The 16658-nt window shown below is 37.3% G+C and overlaps 1 protein-coding gene across 9 annotated transcripts in view; it reads left to right on the top strand.

Moving 5' to 3' along the window:
- The window catches only part of HDAC8 (histone deacetylase 8), a 240559-nt gene that overhangs the window by 50464 nt on the left and 173437 nt on the right, over window positions 1-16658 (top strand). For all 9 annotated transcript variants that reach the window (XR_009050221.1, XM_057717478.1, XM_057717481.1 and 6 more), the window contains one exon: window positions 13104-13216. Coding sequence is in view for 8 of the 9 variants with exons in the window: in XM_057717478.1 (XP_057573461.1) it covers window positions 13104-13216 (113 nt within the window). In the remaining variant the exon portion in view is untranslated. The remainder of the gene's footprint in view (window positions 1-13103; window positions 13217-16658) is intronic.

Raw genomic sequence — 16658 nt, forward strand, 5'->3', positions numbered from 1 at the left:
AGGTTGTCAGGCAGAGGAGATGGAAGTCATTCTATGTCCAAGACGACATATATGCAAAGCCCCAGAGAATTGCAGAATAAATTATGTTTAAGATAGGGAGAAAAGTCTGATGCAATTAAGTGTGGGATACTCGAGGAGAAGGATGAGATGAGGCCTGAGAAACAGGCAGGGACAAAATTATGAAGGGCCTTGAGTCCTATGCTAAAGAAAAGATCTTTTCTTCCTATGGGCATGGGGACTCATTGAGGGGTTTTTAAGCAGGGTAGTGATATTGTCAGAATCGTGCTTTTAGGATGTAACGAGCAATGTAAAAAGTGCAATAAAGGAGGGAACTGTGGGAGGAATACAGCACTCCTAGAGGCTCTGTATGTAGCACACAGCCAATTCCTTAAGTACCCTGGGATGTAAATCATTTTTGTTTCTCAACTGTGAAAGAGAAATAGCCATTTTTTCCAACTTCATATGGAGCTAATGAGAGTAAATGAGATCATAAGTCCTCTGAGCCTCTTAGAAGAAAGCTTCCAGGTTAGGGCTAGGTGGTTGGAAGTCGAGACAAGCATAATCTATACCATATACTTTAACACTTACTCATGCACATCTTATGTATTTTTTTTAACATGTGTATTAGTCTTTTCTTACAACTGGATTCAACTCAGTCATAAGCTTCTCAAGGGCAAGGTCCAGGGTATCTTGCATTGTCTACAACTCCTCGTACAGAGACAGAGCGCAGAATGAGTCCCCAGCACCTACCTGCAGTTTGATCGCCTACAGTGTCCCATCTTAGGCGGACTACCTGAGACTGAGGCATCCAAGGAAGGCCCCAGGACTAGGGGAACCAGCAGTGATGTTATATTTCAGGGCTATTTCTCTAGGGGTGACCACAAATATTCCAAGCCTTGTTCAGCCAGGTCTATGTGTGTCAGGAAGGCCGTTTACTTCCTGCCTTGGGCATGACACCTCCTTATAGATATAAGAGGTAAATCATGAAAGTTCCCTTTGCATGAAATAGAAATAATTAAAATTTCACTAGGAAGTCACAATCTACAAATGAAAGATGTTGAGTAGAAAATATGTATATAATAATAGTAAATAATTTTTGCCAAAATTTAACTAGTCCTTTGTTTGCAGAAAAGGTGAAAAAAGAATGCTTAAAATTTTATATCCTTTCAGGTATTTATAATTAACATAGACATAACATGACAACACTCTAGATGTATTTAATCCAAGTTTTGAACCGTGTCAGTAATACATGGTCAAATTTTGTAGAGGGGCTTCATCCTATGGCCAAAAGGATATTTGAGGAACATCCATATTTTTTCTTGTATGTCAAAAATTACCCGAGACTTGCGTCAGCAGAAGCCAGAAAGTCTGAAAGCATTCCCTGCAATTTTAAAGCAAGCACCCTCCTCTCTCTCCCGATTTGTCAGAGGTTGTGATCAGTTCACTGAACACAATGGCATTTCCTCCTATCCACACCTAATATAAACTCCAGCCAATTTAATGGGGTCTATTACGTAGGTTGGGGATGCAAGCACATAAAGTCTTTGGCTCTTAAGATACTTGTCTTGTGTGCCAGGACCAGGTGCAGAAATACAAATACATACATGTTAAGCCTGGGCCAGCTGCTTTGCCAGTGTTTTTGTGTTTTTTCTATTTAACTAGAAAAGGTTGAGCAGGCACGATTTCCATCATTTATACCTAAAATGTTATTTTTCTTGTGGTGGAAGAGAGTACATTTCATTCCTCAACCCAGTGTTGATGTCTAAACCATTGAGGTTTTTAAGTTCATTAAATGAGAATTTAAAGTAAAAAGTGATATTTTTGATTAACCAAAATGCTCAGGGAGGGAATATTCTGGTTAAATTTTCTGGTTCAGGGGACAGTTACACCACACTTTTTTGTTGTTTTATACATAGTCTTTAACCTTTTTAAAAATTTTATCTATATATTTCTGCCTTAGTAAATGCAGTAGACTGGAGCTGGTTGAATCTTACTGCTATCACTTAGAGTTATCCAGTGTTTCTACGCCCTAGGTTCTCATTGGCTAAGATAATTGGAGGTAGCAGATATTGACGAAATCTGGGCTGAACCTGGGGTACACGGTGGGAAATTGCTTTTGGAAGCTTGTTTGGCTTCTTCTCATTTACTTCCTTTCCTAAAAGCAAACTATATAAAAGAAAAATTCACTCCCCAAGTAAAGATTTTGATTTACTAATCTATACTTTACTGAATGAAAACATATTTTAGAGCAGGAAAATTCCACCTGTGTCATCTGAGAAAAATGTGCTAAAGAAGCTAAGATCCAGAGAAATGAGACCTTGCACATCCAAAGGAAACAACAAGTGAATTCAGTTCATTGTGACCTGTCTATTCAGTTTATTCCCTAGCTGAGTTCATCTTCCAGCAGTTTTCAGGGACCCACTCACCACTTTGACTCTTCTGTAGTGCAAATGTTAGGTTCTGTTTATAAACTATCTAAGATTCTTGGTGGTAAATAGAACTGCTTTGCACTTTTTTCATTAGTTTACCTTGGACTGTATAATTATCCAAAGGGAAATATGGTCCACGGATTCTAAAAGTGGCCTTCTGGCACTTTTTAACATAATAAATTCATATTCAGTTTTCTTGATTCATTTTCAGGCAAATATTACCTTATTTCTACTCTTCCAAGCCTTCATTTGTCTTCAGTAGTGACTGCTTATCATGGCAAATGGTGTGTAGAGAGTGAGAACTGGGTAGAATTATGCTGCTATCAACGTTTATTTCCTGGATAACATTTTCAGTTTTGTCACACAGTTAATGGATTTGTTTCTATTAACAAGTAGGGCCTTCTTGACCTAATCTTTTTTCACACATATTCCTGTATAAATTCTAAATCCAAAGGTGCTAGGTCAGTAGCTAAATTGGGTTTATAGAGACAAGGACCACCGCAAAGTCACTTTGTGCAAATTTGGCCCTGGGTTATTTACTTGCCTTTGGCGGGGCGGGGGGAGCGGTTTAAAAACTCATTTATCCCAAATCCAAATAACCTGAAAGTTGAAATGTTTAAAGTTTGGTGGGTTATTGTAGGAGACATCTGGAGAGAAAAATTCCTCCTAGGAGGGTCTATTGTGGTTCACTTTTTAACCAAAAAGTTCTTAAATCCACATCAGAAAATGGCAAAGGGGATAGAAGCCACCAGAAAAAGTAGTGAAGTGGTAAATTGGGAAAGACAAGTAAAGAGGTAGCAGAAAACTGACAAAATAGCCGCATTTCACCAACAGTACAAAATTGAAATGGTGAAAGGGGAGTAGACATGAAGGAAAAGTAGAGGAAATTATGAGAAAGAGGATAAGCAATAGATGTTGATAGAATGATATCAAAACTGTTCAGCAAAGGGATTAAGCTTGTGGACTGAGGCGCCCAAGACTGCCTAAATTCAAATTCAAGATCAGCCACTTTCTATCTGTATGACCTTGGACAAGGTACTTAATCTCCCTGTCTTTTAGTTTCCTCATTTGTAAAATGGAAATAATAATAGTTCCTACCTCACAGGGTTAGTGAGAAAATTGATTAACACATTGAAAGCACCTAGTATAGTTCCTGGCACAGGAGTATTGGCTATTATTTTTATTATATGCCAACAAGAGAGAAAAGCCAAACCATTCCACCAGCGGGTTCCAAAATAGCTAATGAAGGAAAAGAATTATAAGAGTTATACTAACACTAAAAGAGAAGATAGATATCTGAGCAAGTCTTAGGAAGGTTCAAATAAGGAAACACTGAAAATCCATATTGCTGACTTTTGATACCAGGACTGGGAGATGATTGTTGCAAAATCATTGCCAGTAACAATTAAGCTGTTTTGAATAGTGCAAGTATCTGGCTCTGCCTGGATAAGGTAGCCACCTGATGTTTTACATAAATATCTTGATGTCGTGATCCAAGAATCCCTGATCTCTGGCCTCATGGACATGAAAACAGCAAATGCATATTAGCAAATGCAGTTGACTGAGTCCTGTGCTTTTTCTTAAAGATTGACTTTGTGGTTTACAGTTTACCAGGGCATATAAGAAGCTAGATGTTTCTGGTAAAGAAAAAAAAAAAAGGCTTAACCACAAAGCTACAGGCACATTTCTCAAAGTTTTCAGAAATGTTGCTGTTGAACCTGTTCTATCCTCTGAATACATTCATGTTGATGATGTGAAAGACAAAATGCCCCTGAGGAAATGATTTTATTCAGCTGTTGGAATAGAGAGAACATTGATTAATGAGTAACATATCAAAGAAAAGGAAGGGGGCCTGGGATTTTATAGAGGCAGGTAAATAAGGGAGTCATCTGTGAGTCTTATAGGAATCATTGGAAGGATGGAGATGGGTCTTATCTCAGAATAATATGCCAGGGTAAAATGGTCCCTTGCAGTTAGCCTTTTGCTGGAAAACAAAAGGGTAGGGGTCGAGGGGTTCTTAAGCATCACTGCTTTCAGGGGAGAACAGGGCTCAGATAAACTTCAACATTGTAATTTCCTCCTTTTGTTTAAGACAAATATCATCCATCACCTAATAATTCAGAGGCAACCATAAGCCACCTGAGAGGTGGTGGCAAAAATCAGTTGTTTTATGGTCTTGGAGATCAGGCATCTTTTTTTAAATTTTTTTTTTATTTTTTTTGGCTGCATTGGGTCTTCCTTGCTGTGCACAGGCTTTCTCTAGTTGCAGGGACTGGGGACTACGCGTCATTGCAGTGCATGAGCTTTTTCATTGCGGTGGCTTCTCTTGTTGCGGAGCACAGGCTCTAGGCACATGGGCTTCAGTAGTTGTGGCTCGTGGGCTCTAGTGCACAGGCTCAGTAGTTGTGGCTCACAGGCTTAGTTGCTCCACAACATGTGGGCTCTTCCCAGACCAGGAATTGAACCCATGTCCCCTGCACTGGCAGGCAGATTTTTTTTTTAAGAACTTTTATTGAGATATAATTGACATACAATAAACTGCATATATTTTAAGTGTACAATTTGATATTTTTTTCTTATTAGTAATGTATATATGGCAATCCCAATCTCCCAATTCATCCCCCCCCAACACCCCCCCTCCCGCTTTCCCTCCTTGGTGTCCATATGGCAGGCGCATTCTTAACCACTGTGCCACCAGGGAAGTCCCTGAGATCAGGCATCTTAAAAGAGGGAAGAATAAACTGAAAATAAAAAAAGAAATACTAACAAAAAAGGTTATATTATAGTAAAGAGCCAAGAATTGAACTCTGAAGGTAACCAGTCAAGTGGATTCTAAGACTTAAGTGGAAGAAAATCCATTTTGCTGCACCACTTATGGAACTAGGATGTAAGTGCTCTTGGTGACAGCATTGAAAGTCTAGGTTACCTCTCATATAAGGATGTGTATGACCTGAACATTTCTCCATACTTCCTTAGTGGTCCAGGCAGCAGCTTGTTCAAAGACAATTCCAGTCATGCATGGTCTGCTGCAATGATAAGTTCTTCCAAGTTTATATCAAGTCATGGGGCTTTAGTTTGCAGGGCTGCTTCAGATCCCAGAAAAGAGAGCAAGCTGTAAGGCAGCATAGGGTCCCAATAGGGATTTGGACAGTTAGTTTAGTTCTTGGTGACTTCAAATCAGGCAGCAGGAAGACAATTTGGAAAAGTTAGTTTTGAGGATATTAGCCAGATACTGAAGCAAACTGGAAGAATTGAAAAGTTGATAAGGATTAACAATTTGGGCAAGGTAATAGGGTCCAGTCCAGTTTCCAAATAGGTACCGAAACTGGCTTTTCCACACAGAGGTGAAAGTCAATTATATCTGTACCACAGGAGACAAAGTTTGCATACTCATCAGCACCCTGCAATTTATAAAGAGATGCAAAATTGTTCAAAGACAATAACTACATTCTGATAACCTGGAATGTTATGCTATAGATGAAGCAGAGTTTTCCTTTGAAACAAAAAATTTCTGTATACAGTCACCTCCTTTTGATCAAAGATAATCTCAAAGAAAGATTTTTCTGAAACTCAAAACAAGACTGGTCTCACAATCAACAAAAGAAAAAAAATAGATAAATTGGACTTCATAAAAATTTTAAAAATTTAAAACTTTTGTGCATCAAAGGACATCATTAAGAAAGCGAAAAGACAACCTAAAGAATGCGGGAAAATATTTGCAAATCATATATCTTGTAAGAGTCTGGTATCCAGGATATATAAAGAACTCATACAACTCAACAACAAAAAGACAAACAGCCCAATGTAAAATTGGCAAAGGACTCAAGATATAGACATATCTGCAAAGAAGACATACAAATGGCTAATAAGCACACAAAATGATGTTTGACATCATCAGTCACCAGGGAAATGTAAATCAAATCCACAGTGAGACACCACTTCATGACCACTAGGATAGCTAGAATTAAAACAAAACAAAACAAAACAAAACAAAACCCAAAAAACAGAAAATAACAAGTATTGGTGAGGATGTGGAGAAATTAGAACCCTCGTACATTACTGGTGAGAATATAAAATGGAGCCCCTGTAGAAAACAGCTTGGTTATTCCTCAAAAGTTAAGCATAGAATTACCATATGTCCTAGCAAGTCCACTCCTAAGTATGTATCCAAAAGGATTAAAAACAGGTACTCAGAAAAATACTTATACACAAATGTTCATAGCAGCACTATTCACAATAGCCAAATGGTGGAAACAACCCAAATGTCCATCAACAGATGAATGTATAAACAAAAGTGGTATATACATACAATGGAAAATTACTCATGAAAAGTAATGAAGTACTGATGATTGCTATAACATGGATGAACCTCAAACATACGCTAAGTAAAAGAAGCAGACAAAAGATCACATATTCTATGATGCCATTTGTGTGAAATATCCAGAATAGGTAAATCTGTAGAGACAGAATGCAGATTGGTGGTTGTCAGGGACTAGGGGGAGGGAAAAATAGGAAACAACTGTTTGATTAGTGCAGGGTTTTCTTTTGAGGTGTGAAAATGTTTTGGAACTAGATCGAGGTGCAGATTGTACAATGTTATAAATGTACTAAATGCCACTGAATTATGTGATTTAAAATGGTTATTCTTATGTGACTTTTACCTCAGTTGAAAAGTATTAAAAAAATAAAAATTAGGCCTCATTAGACTTAGCCTGATTATTTATATAGGTGCAGCAAAAATGGTAATTTACCATATATACCTTAAGCTTGCTTTGCTGGAATTTTTCATAAGAAATCTCATTTTGAAAATTTAAAAGCCTATTAAGGCCAGGAAGCCAAGAAGATTTTACCTGCAGTACCTATAAATTTGGAAGAATTTCTCTTCTTGGGTTCCCCCAAATATTCTAAGGTTCCAGGGCCTGCCAGGAAGTAACCTCCCGTACTCACTTGTAAGGCTGGGAACCCTATGGGCCAGGTACCAGACTAGATTTCCCAAGAGAGTTTTGTATGTATTGGCCCAATAAAGTCAACCTTAGTTCATTAAAAATGTCTGAATATACAGATGATTCACTTTGTTGTACAGCAAAAACTGGCACAGCAATGTAAAGCAATTATATTCCAATAAAGAGCTTTAAAATGAAAAAAAAAAGTGTCTGATTAAATCTGATTCACCAAGCATCTTTCACAAATATGACATTCCAGAAAAGGCCTTGATTACATAGCCAATGTTTCCAATCATGTCCTGATAACAGGTAGGACAGACAGATTCTCATTGAACCTATGCAGGTAATTATATTGCTATGAAAATAAAAATAAGGTTAAGAGTTTGCAAATCCTGGAGGGCTCTGGCACAGGGACTCTGACAAAAACATATGATGGCCAGCAAAGGCATTAATGAATCTCTAGGAACTTCCTATACAGCATACAATTTCTGAAATATTTATATTTAATAACATTTTAGCTATACCAGTTTAACTTAGGGAAGGGTAAGCATCTCTTCTGGTTTGGCAACTCTTCTCATGCATGTCATCAATAGTAATGTATCAAATGAACCTAATTATTTCTAGCGCCTCTTATTTTCTAAGGTAAAAGAACAAATCCTTTGTGATTTCACAGAGGCCCTCTGGACTCGATGAAGATAGGATAATGGATTACTGGAAAATCAATACTTGGTTCTCAATGATAATAAAAGATTTTAAATGTGAGCATAGGAGGTAATATGATTGTAAAGAATCTCACCTCTCATAAGTAAGAAGACTCTGCTTTCTTAAATAATCAAGGACATAATAAAGTCAACATAAACCATAGAAGTTTATTCCGGTAAGATACAGAATCTTTGTTATCGAGGAAGATTACTTAGACAACGAAACAAAACCTTTACAACCTGTTATTAAAAGAAGGAAGACAATCCAAAAAAGTTGTCATTTTAGCAGAGAGAAAATCAAAATCTAGTTTTGTATCACTATATTTGATACTAAAGTTCTTTTCAGAATTCTTATAAATAAGCCCACCAAACCTTAGCTAACTTTGATCCCAACAAATAAAATCCCCTTTGGATTTCAGAGGCTCTCTGGTGTTTCGGCAAATCTAAATGAATATTGCCTTTAATTTTTCCAATATATAATATGTATAACGGTGTGATTCATGCTGCAAGTGAAATCAGGAAGCAGTACAGTGTTGAAGCAAGAGTATTGTTCACTACATTTGTGTTCCTGATCCTTGTACTTCATTTCGCATGTCAGTGTCTACATTACATACTTGTATTTTCTGTGAAAGAAAAAACTACATAAATCTTGGCAGTTTGATTTAAAAAAAAAACAAAAAAATACTTTCTACTACTTTCTATATCCATACACATCCCTTATAGTACAACTTCTCAAAGTGGCAAAAAAGAACATGTTCATTAACAGACCCAAATACATATAGCCTCTCTGTAGAATATAAAAGTAAGAACCAAAAGTATATAAACCCAAAATTATGCTTCGTAATTAATGCATTCTCTTACGTAGAAATGATCTAGGTATCTAATGAATATCCATTAAGTAACTCGATTTAATATCAGCCCAAAGCCTTCAGTTACCTGAAGATCTTATAAATTATCTTCAAGCTGACATACTACAAAACATAATTACTGTTGAAATAAAGTTTGTCAAAATAATGACTCAATTTGGTTAAGCAAATTTACATCTGTCATAATCTCAAACACTTAGTAGAAGTAATATTATCTCATTCAATCAGTAAACCTGTACAAATTTAGGAAGACTATACTCAAGTAGAATAAAAATCTATATGTATATTATACTTAACACTGAGAAAGAAAAAAACATAGCTGGTTTTAGTAAACCAAAGTTATTAAATTAGTCTTGTTTGCCAAAGATTTACCTAAATTATGCAAACTTAAATTCTTAAAACATTTGAGCTTGTTTTTATAGGGATACTTTTTTAGCACATTAAAAGTCTTGAAAGTTCAATTTCCATATTTTCTGGGAATTTTAGGAATATTCTATTTCTCTAAGCATTTATTTCTATAAATCAATGAGAATAGAGCTCTTTTAATTTAAGAAAATATTAGGAAAATATTACACACTGACAAGGCCTTTCTGAATTACAGATGTCATCATCATTATTTTTTTTTAAAATGTGATAAATGTTTAATATTAAAATACAGAAAATATGAAAATGAAATGCTGGAGAAATTTGTCTCATAAACTTTCTATTAGAAACAAGGCTGATGTGGCTCCATAATTATTAGACAAAGTAGATTTCAGGAGAAAAGTTTATTTTTAATGGCACATTTTATTATAGAAATGTTCTATCTGACTGGATGATGTGAAAACTTAAATTTGTGTACAGCTAATAAAGATTTAAAACAAAAAAAAACCTATCTATATATTTTTTTAAAATTTTATTTATTTATTTATTATTTTTTGGGAGGTACACCAAGTTCAATCAACTGTTTTTATACACATATCCCCGTATTCCCTCCCTTCCTTGACTCCCCCGCCTCGAGTCCCCCCCACCCTCCCCGCCCCAGTCCTCTAAGGCATCTTCCATCCTCTAGTTGGACTCCCTTTGTTATACAACTTCCCACTGACTATCTATTTTACAGTTGGTAGTATATATATGTCTGTGCTACTCTCTCGCTTCATCTCAGCTTCCCCTTCACCCCCCGCCCCCTCCCAAACCTCGAGTTCTCCAGTCCATTCTCTGCATCTGCGTCCTTGTTCTTGTCACTGAGTTCATCAGTACCATTTTTAGATTCCGTATGTGTGAGTTAGCATACAATATTTGTCTTTCTCTTTCTGACTTACTTCACTCTGTATGACAGACTCTAGGTCTATCCACCTCATTACATATAGCTCCATCTCATCCCTTTTTATAGCTGAGTAATATTCCATTGTATATATATGCCACATCTTCTGTATCCATTCATTTGTGGATGGGCATTTAGGTTGCTTCCATGTCCTGGCTATTGTAAATAGTGCTGCAATAAACATTATGGTACATGTTTCTTTTCGGATTATGGTTTTCTTTGGGTATATGCCCAGAAGTGGGATTACTGGATCATATGGTAGTTCTATTTGTAGTTTTTTAAGGAACCTCCAAATTGTTTTCCATAGTGGCTGTACCAACTTACAGTCCCACCAACAGTGCAAGAGAGTTCCCTTTTCTCCCCACCCTCTCCAACATTTGTTGTTTCCAGATTTTGTGATGATGGCCATTCTGATTGGTGTGAGGTGATACCTCATTGTGGCTTTGACTTGCATTTCTCTGATGATGAGTGATGTTGAGCATCTTTTCATGTGTTTGTTGGCCATCTGTATGTCTTCTTTGGAGAAATGTCTATTTAGGTCTTCTGCCCATCTGTGGATTGGGTTATTTGCTTTTTTGGTATTAAGCTTCATGAGCTGCTTGTATATTTTGGAGGTTAATCCTTTGTCCGTTGTTTCATAGGCAATTATTTTTTCCCATTCTGAGGGTTGCCTTTTAGTCTTGTTTATGGTTTCTTTCGCTGTGCAAAAGCTTTTAAGTTTCATGAGGTCCCATTTGTTTATTCTTGATTTTATTTCCATGATTCTAGGAGGTGGGTCCAAAAGGATGTTGCTTTGATGGATGTCATAGAGTGTTCTGCCTATGTTTTCCTCTAGGAGTTTTATAGTGTCTGGCCTTACATGTAGGTCTTTAATCCATTTGGAGTTTATTTTTGTGTATGGTGTTAGGAAGTGTTCTCATTTCATTCTTTTACATGTTGCTGCCGCAGCATCATTATTATTCAGGCTACTGCCATGGGGGAAATGTTCATTAATAAGGAACATCTCAAAGAAAAGGAAGGGGGCCCAGGAGTTTTATAGAGGCAGGTAAACAAGATAGTCATCTATGAGTCTTATTGGAGTCATGGGGAAGCATGAAAATGGTTCTTTCTGAAATATGCCAGGGCAATGTGGTCTTTTGCAGTTAATTGTTTCTCAGAACACAAAAGGGTGAGGGTTTTCCTACCAATGCTGATTTCTAGACGCATGGGGCTCAAAGTTCAATACTCTCAATGAGATAACTCTGCTTTGTCAATTTTGTCTATGGAATTTCTCTGTGTTCTCTTTTGTATGCCATACTATTTCTGCTTGCCTTTTTCATTTGTTTTTTGCTTTTGTTTTTCTGTGTTTATGACTTGGCTCCCTAACTTCATTGTAGGCTCTCTGAGGGAAGGAAGTATGTCTTGTATTGATTTGTATTTCTCCTCCTCCCCAACGCCATCCTCTTTTTGCCTAACACTTAATGTTCTATCCCAACTACCCGGAAGTTATTGATTTCAGTAGAAAAATAGATTATCTCTTTTTTGATGTGCTAAGACAGTAAGTAGACTTATAAATTGTAAGCTTTTCATAATTGGAAAATAGCATCCAAGAACTTTCAAGGTTATATATTTAACTCTTATTCACAGAGACTTGAGGGATGGACAAACCTTTTTCTCTAATTGGTTTCTTTCTGGTTACATGTGTAATGCCAACCTATTCTTTTGCTAAATGATCGCTGAGTTTACCTTCATGAGCAAAGTCAATGTCTAGTGGTATTTTTACTAACTTCCTGCTCTCCGGTGTACCTGTCTCATTGACTTAGCCTGTGAACCAGGGCATTGTTCAAAATATGAAATATTATGGAAGAGATTTCATGAAAGAGTTTATGCATTGTGTAGGCAATAGAAAGACCTTGCAATCTCATAGTAACAAAGATGCCATTTTCAGTAATGCTCATGCCTAGAATTCTGTTTCAAGTAAAATATCAGGGAGAATGTAGAAAACAGTGGGCTGAATATTCAAAGTGTCTGTGGAAGCAAAAGAAAGTGAACTGTTTAGGATGAGGCCTTAAAAACAAATTATAACACGTTTGATGATGATGTTCTTTTACATCTACTCAACAAGGCTTAATGGAAGTGTAATAAAAGAGCAGGTTAATGTTGACAGGAGGTTAAAGCGACACGGTATCACTGATAGCAAAAACGGTAAAGGACATCAATAAAGTCAGTGAAGACAACTTTAGTGAAGGAGACAAAATAACTTTAGAAGAGGTTGCTTCAGTCACCATTGTAATAATTACATTTGTGGAAAGGCAACCACACTGTACTGCCCAAGAGGTCATGCATTTGTATATTCTACACTTAGCTTTTATGAGCCACAAGTGCCAAAACTTACTAAAAAAAATTTCTAGGTTGTGTCATAGGGTCAGTGCAGAGAAATCAAATCTCCAACATCTTCTACATATGGCTGAGCAAGAGAGTCTTTAAAGCCCCTTCTAGATTCTAGCTTTCTTAAACTCCTATCAGTAGTCATCAGTATTCATCATGATGACGCCAGGGTACTACAATTTTTAAAAATGATTCCTGAATCATTAGGGAAAGGTTCTGTTTTGTTCAATATAGTTATAATATTTTAAATCTTTGAAAGTCAGGGATCCTGAATGGAGAATATTACCAATCAACCTGAATATTTACTTTACCAAAACACTTCATTGCCTGATCATTCTGGGCCATTTACTATATAATCTTTGTAGGCAGATTTTTGTTTTTCTTAAAAGAAGGGGGAATTGTAAAGGAATAGATCTCAAGGGTTAGATCCTTGGCTATAAAGACTCCCTTGGATTGCTTGTGGCTGTTGGCTGTAGCAACTTGTTTTCTTGCAGAGATGAAGCATCTGGTTTTTGTTATCTCAACGATGCTGTCCTGGGAATATTACGACTGCGACGGAAATTTGACCGTATTCTCTATGTGGATTTGGATCTGCACCACGGAGATGGTAAGCCCTTCACTTTCAAAGGTGCTTCGCTTCTAGGAGTGCAGTTTATCAGTAAAGCTGCTTCTAGGCAACTGGTAATAGGAGAAATGCCTCTTGCAATTGAAATTTTCCTAATCGAGAATCCTAAAGTAGGTAGAGATTCTTTTAACTGATGCAGTTCCTCCTTTGCTGACCAAGCTGCTTTAAAATACCAGATTCCTGTAATTTCTCCTCTGCTCTCCTCCGGTAGCAAAGCTCTCCAGTAGAGAACTTTAAGAAGTGGAAATCAGGGTAAGATTTCCTAGTGTTTACTCCAGTGCTTAGTAACCTCCCTCAGGCCACTTCCATAGGTTCTAAATGAAATCTGCAGTAAGAGCTGAGAGTCCTGATGCTTCTCTTAAAATAGAAGGGGTGCATGGTGGACTAACATTCTGAATTTGTCACCAATAGGGATACCAACTCATGTAGGGATCAGAATCTGTGCCACTTGCTTTGTAGTGCCAAAATATTTAGTCCTGCACAAACCCAGGGCATCTTCTCTTCTTTTTAAATCCTCTCTTAGAAGACTTCACTAAAAGGATGTATCCAAAACACTGTGTACTTTTCATCTAGAATGTAGAGCTACAATGACAGTTACCCTCATTCAGTTTCCTTACTATAGCCTGTGTATAACACATATTTCCATTGATCTAGGAGCACTTATCCAGTCAAATTAGTTAAGGATATTCCCTCCGTGCCCCCATATCAGTGATTGCTACTTCCCTCTTTCCAGGGATCTTTTGAGACAAACTAACATAATCAAGGCATGAGAGAGGAAAAGAATAGTATATGATGGAAGTTGGGGTCAGCTCTGCTGCCAAAACAAAAAAAAAGAAGGAAGAAATTGTGGGAGCGAGCTCCTCAGGGAGTTCAGCTAGATGGAAGCATCCATGGAATGGTGACAGAAAATTAAAGATAATGGAGAGAAGAGAGAAGGGTTAAAACAACCAATACACTACTTTGAGAACTGTGTCCAATGAATATCTGAATATTCAGCCAATGCTAAACACAGCCTTGCTCAAAATCTTTCAGAGGCTCTTATTGCCTATAACAAGGGTAACATTTGGCCTGTGGCTTGTTTTTGTATGACCAGGGAGCTAAGAATGGTTTTTTACATTTTACAAGGTTCTAAATGCAATAAAGACCATGTAGTTTGCGAAACCTAAAATATTTACTGTGTAGCCAGTTGGTTTGCTAACCCTTGTCCAATAACAATGGTTCTCAAACTTGAATGTTGTTCAGGATGACCTGGGGGTGGGGGGTGGGGGAGGAGCTTGTAAAATGCAGATTCCTAGGCCATATCTGCCAGATATTTGGATTTAGTAGGTCTGGTATGGAACCTGGGGATCTCCATATTAACATCACCCCAATGGTTCCACAGGCTACATCTTGAAAACCAATGGTCTTTGAGGTAAAGTCCAGACAATTTGCCCTGTCTTTCAAGGCCTCCCTCAAAGAGGCCTCACCTCCTCTCTCCAGCCTTCTCTCTCACTACCTGCTTTCCAGGCTACTCTATTCAATGATGCCCAGACACATCTCACTGTTTCCACCTCCCTGACTTTGCGGTACTTTTTCCTAACTTAGTTTCATATTCTCCTCCACTTTTGCATATTCACGTTCTACCCAAGAGCTCAATCAAGTCAGTAGCAGATCTGCCCCGACCTCTCCAGCCCAAGCAGTCTCTCCCCCTGCTCAAGTCCTATATTGTTTCTATCGCTGATTTGATATTTAATTATATATTGTTCTGTATCGTGAGTGAGTTCTTTAATGTGTCTGTGTCTTCTCCTCCCGTAGAAACTTTCAGTTCCTCCAGAGCAGAGATCAAGTTATTTACTTCTTTCTGTGCTATGCAGTGGCAGGAACAAACAGACCTGTGCCTGTAGTAGTGGTTCAGTAAAATATTTGTTGAATGAATGAGTGATTATGAAATTCAAACTCTTAGTATAAGTTCAAGAATAGAATCAAGTCTATTGAACCATGTAAGAATGAAATAAGACTGTCACCTGAAACCATTCTTTCCATTTGCAATGTTATTTCTACACCATTTAGAGTTTCCTGTTTTAGCCAACTTTTATGGTGTGTTTCATTTCAGTTTATTTCCCCTCTTCAGCACCTCCCTTCCAGTGACCCCTGCCCTACCTCCAAACTCTTACACATTTGGTTTATTTTAAATCTCCCATGATTCCATAACTAGCATCCTGCTGTGGCCTCACCAGCACTCCTACCCCATCTTCACCTTCTTTCTGCTCCCCAACCACTCTTCCCTTTCACACCAAGCCCCATACCCTCCTCTCTGTCTATGTCCTTTCTAACAACACCTAATGGCATTTCCCATGAGAAGTGATACAAATGGCTACTAAACATATGAAAAGGTGCTCAGCACCCTAAGACTTAGAGAAATGCAAATTAGAACAAGACGGTTCTTTCTGCCTAAGATTAAAAAGAATAATAATACCCAGTGTCAGTCATGATGTCAGAAAATGAGAACTCTTACACACCACTGAGAGAAGTGTAAATTGGTACCACCTTTCTGGATGGATAAATAATCAGGATTTTCATGAATTATCCTTGTTTATACTTTCATTTCTAAATTAAAATGCTGTTTTAATTTATTTTCTTTTGTTTTATTTTGTTTGCTTAATGCTTTGTGCCTGGAGCCTTTAACTGGTTTAAATGCCTCCCTAGGGCAAAACATAAGGCTTGGGAAATTCAAACATACCTGTGACATACAAACAGAGTTAATATTTTTTTAAGGTCTCTGTTGGCCTCTAACGAAGATGGAAAGCATTAGGTAAACAGAGACAATTTCTTTATCTGAAGTATAAAAGAGGGTAATATATGAATTTGCTAAAAGTCCTTCCATTTTACAAATGGATTATATGAATACAGTATGACAATTATGTGATTCTGGAGGAAAAGTGTAGAGGTAGGCAGTGTGTTTATCTGAATAAGTAGTGGCTTTTAAGAGATATCTTCTATCTCCCAGGCGTCTCGTCATTTTCTGACTCTGTTAAAATGGAAAGGAGACTCCTTTCTAGAAGTTTTTCCTCCTATCTTTCTCCAGGCTTTAAAAAGCTGTCATCAAGCTGCTATTAAGGGCTACTTTCAGCCTTCCATGTTTTAGCCAGAAACATGTACACATGGATCTTTGGGTGAATTGCATTTATAACCAAAGCTGTATTATAGAGAGGCATTTTATAATTAGGTTTTCACTATATAATGCCTAATGTTTGTATTGGTCATGTTTTTCAAAAGATTGCCACATTGTACTTCTTTGAAAAAATCCCCAAAATTTAACTTAGAACCACTGAAACAAAACAAAACATAAAACCTCCAAGATGGTGCCAGTTTCCTTTATGCAGCTCTGTTGACAATGCCTCAATTCTGAGCTCCAGCCCTTCCCCACCTTTTAGAACAGGTTGTC

The sequence above is a fragment of the Hippopotamus amphibius genome, chromosome X, assembly GCF_030028045.1.
Source record: "Hippopotamus amphibius kiboko isolate mHipAmp2 chromosome X, mHipAmp2.hap2, whole genome shotgun sequence".
NCBI lineage: Eukaryota > Metazoa > Chordata > Mammalia > Artiodactyla > Hippopotamidae > Hippopotamus > Hippopotamus amphibius.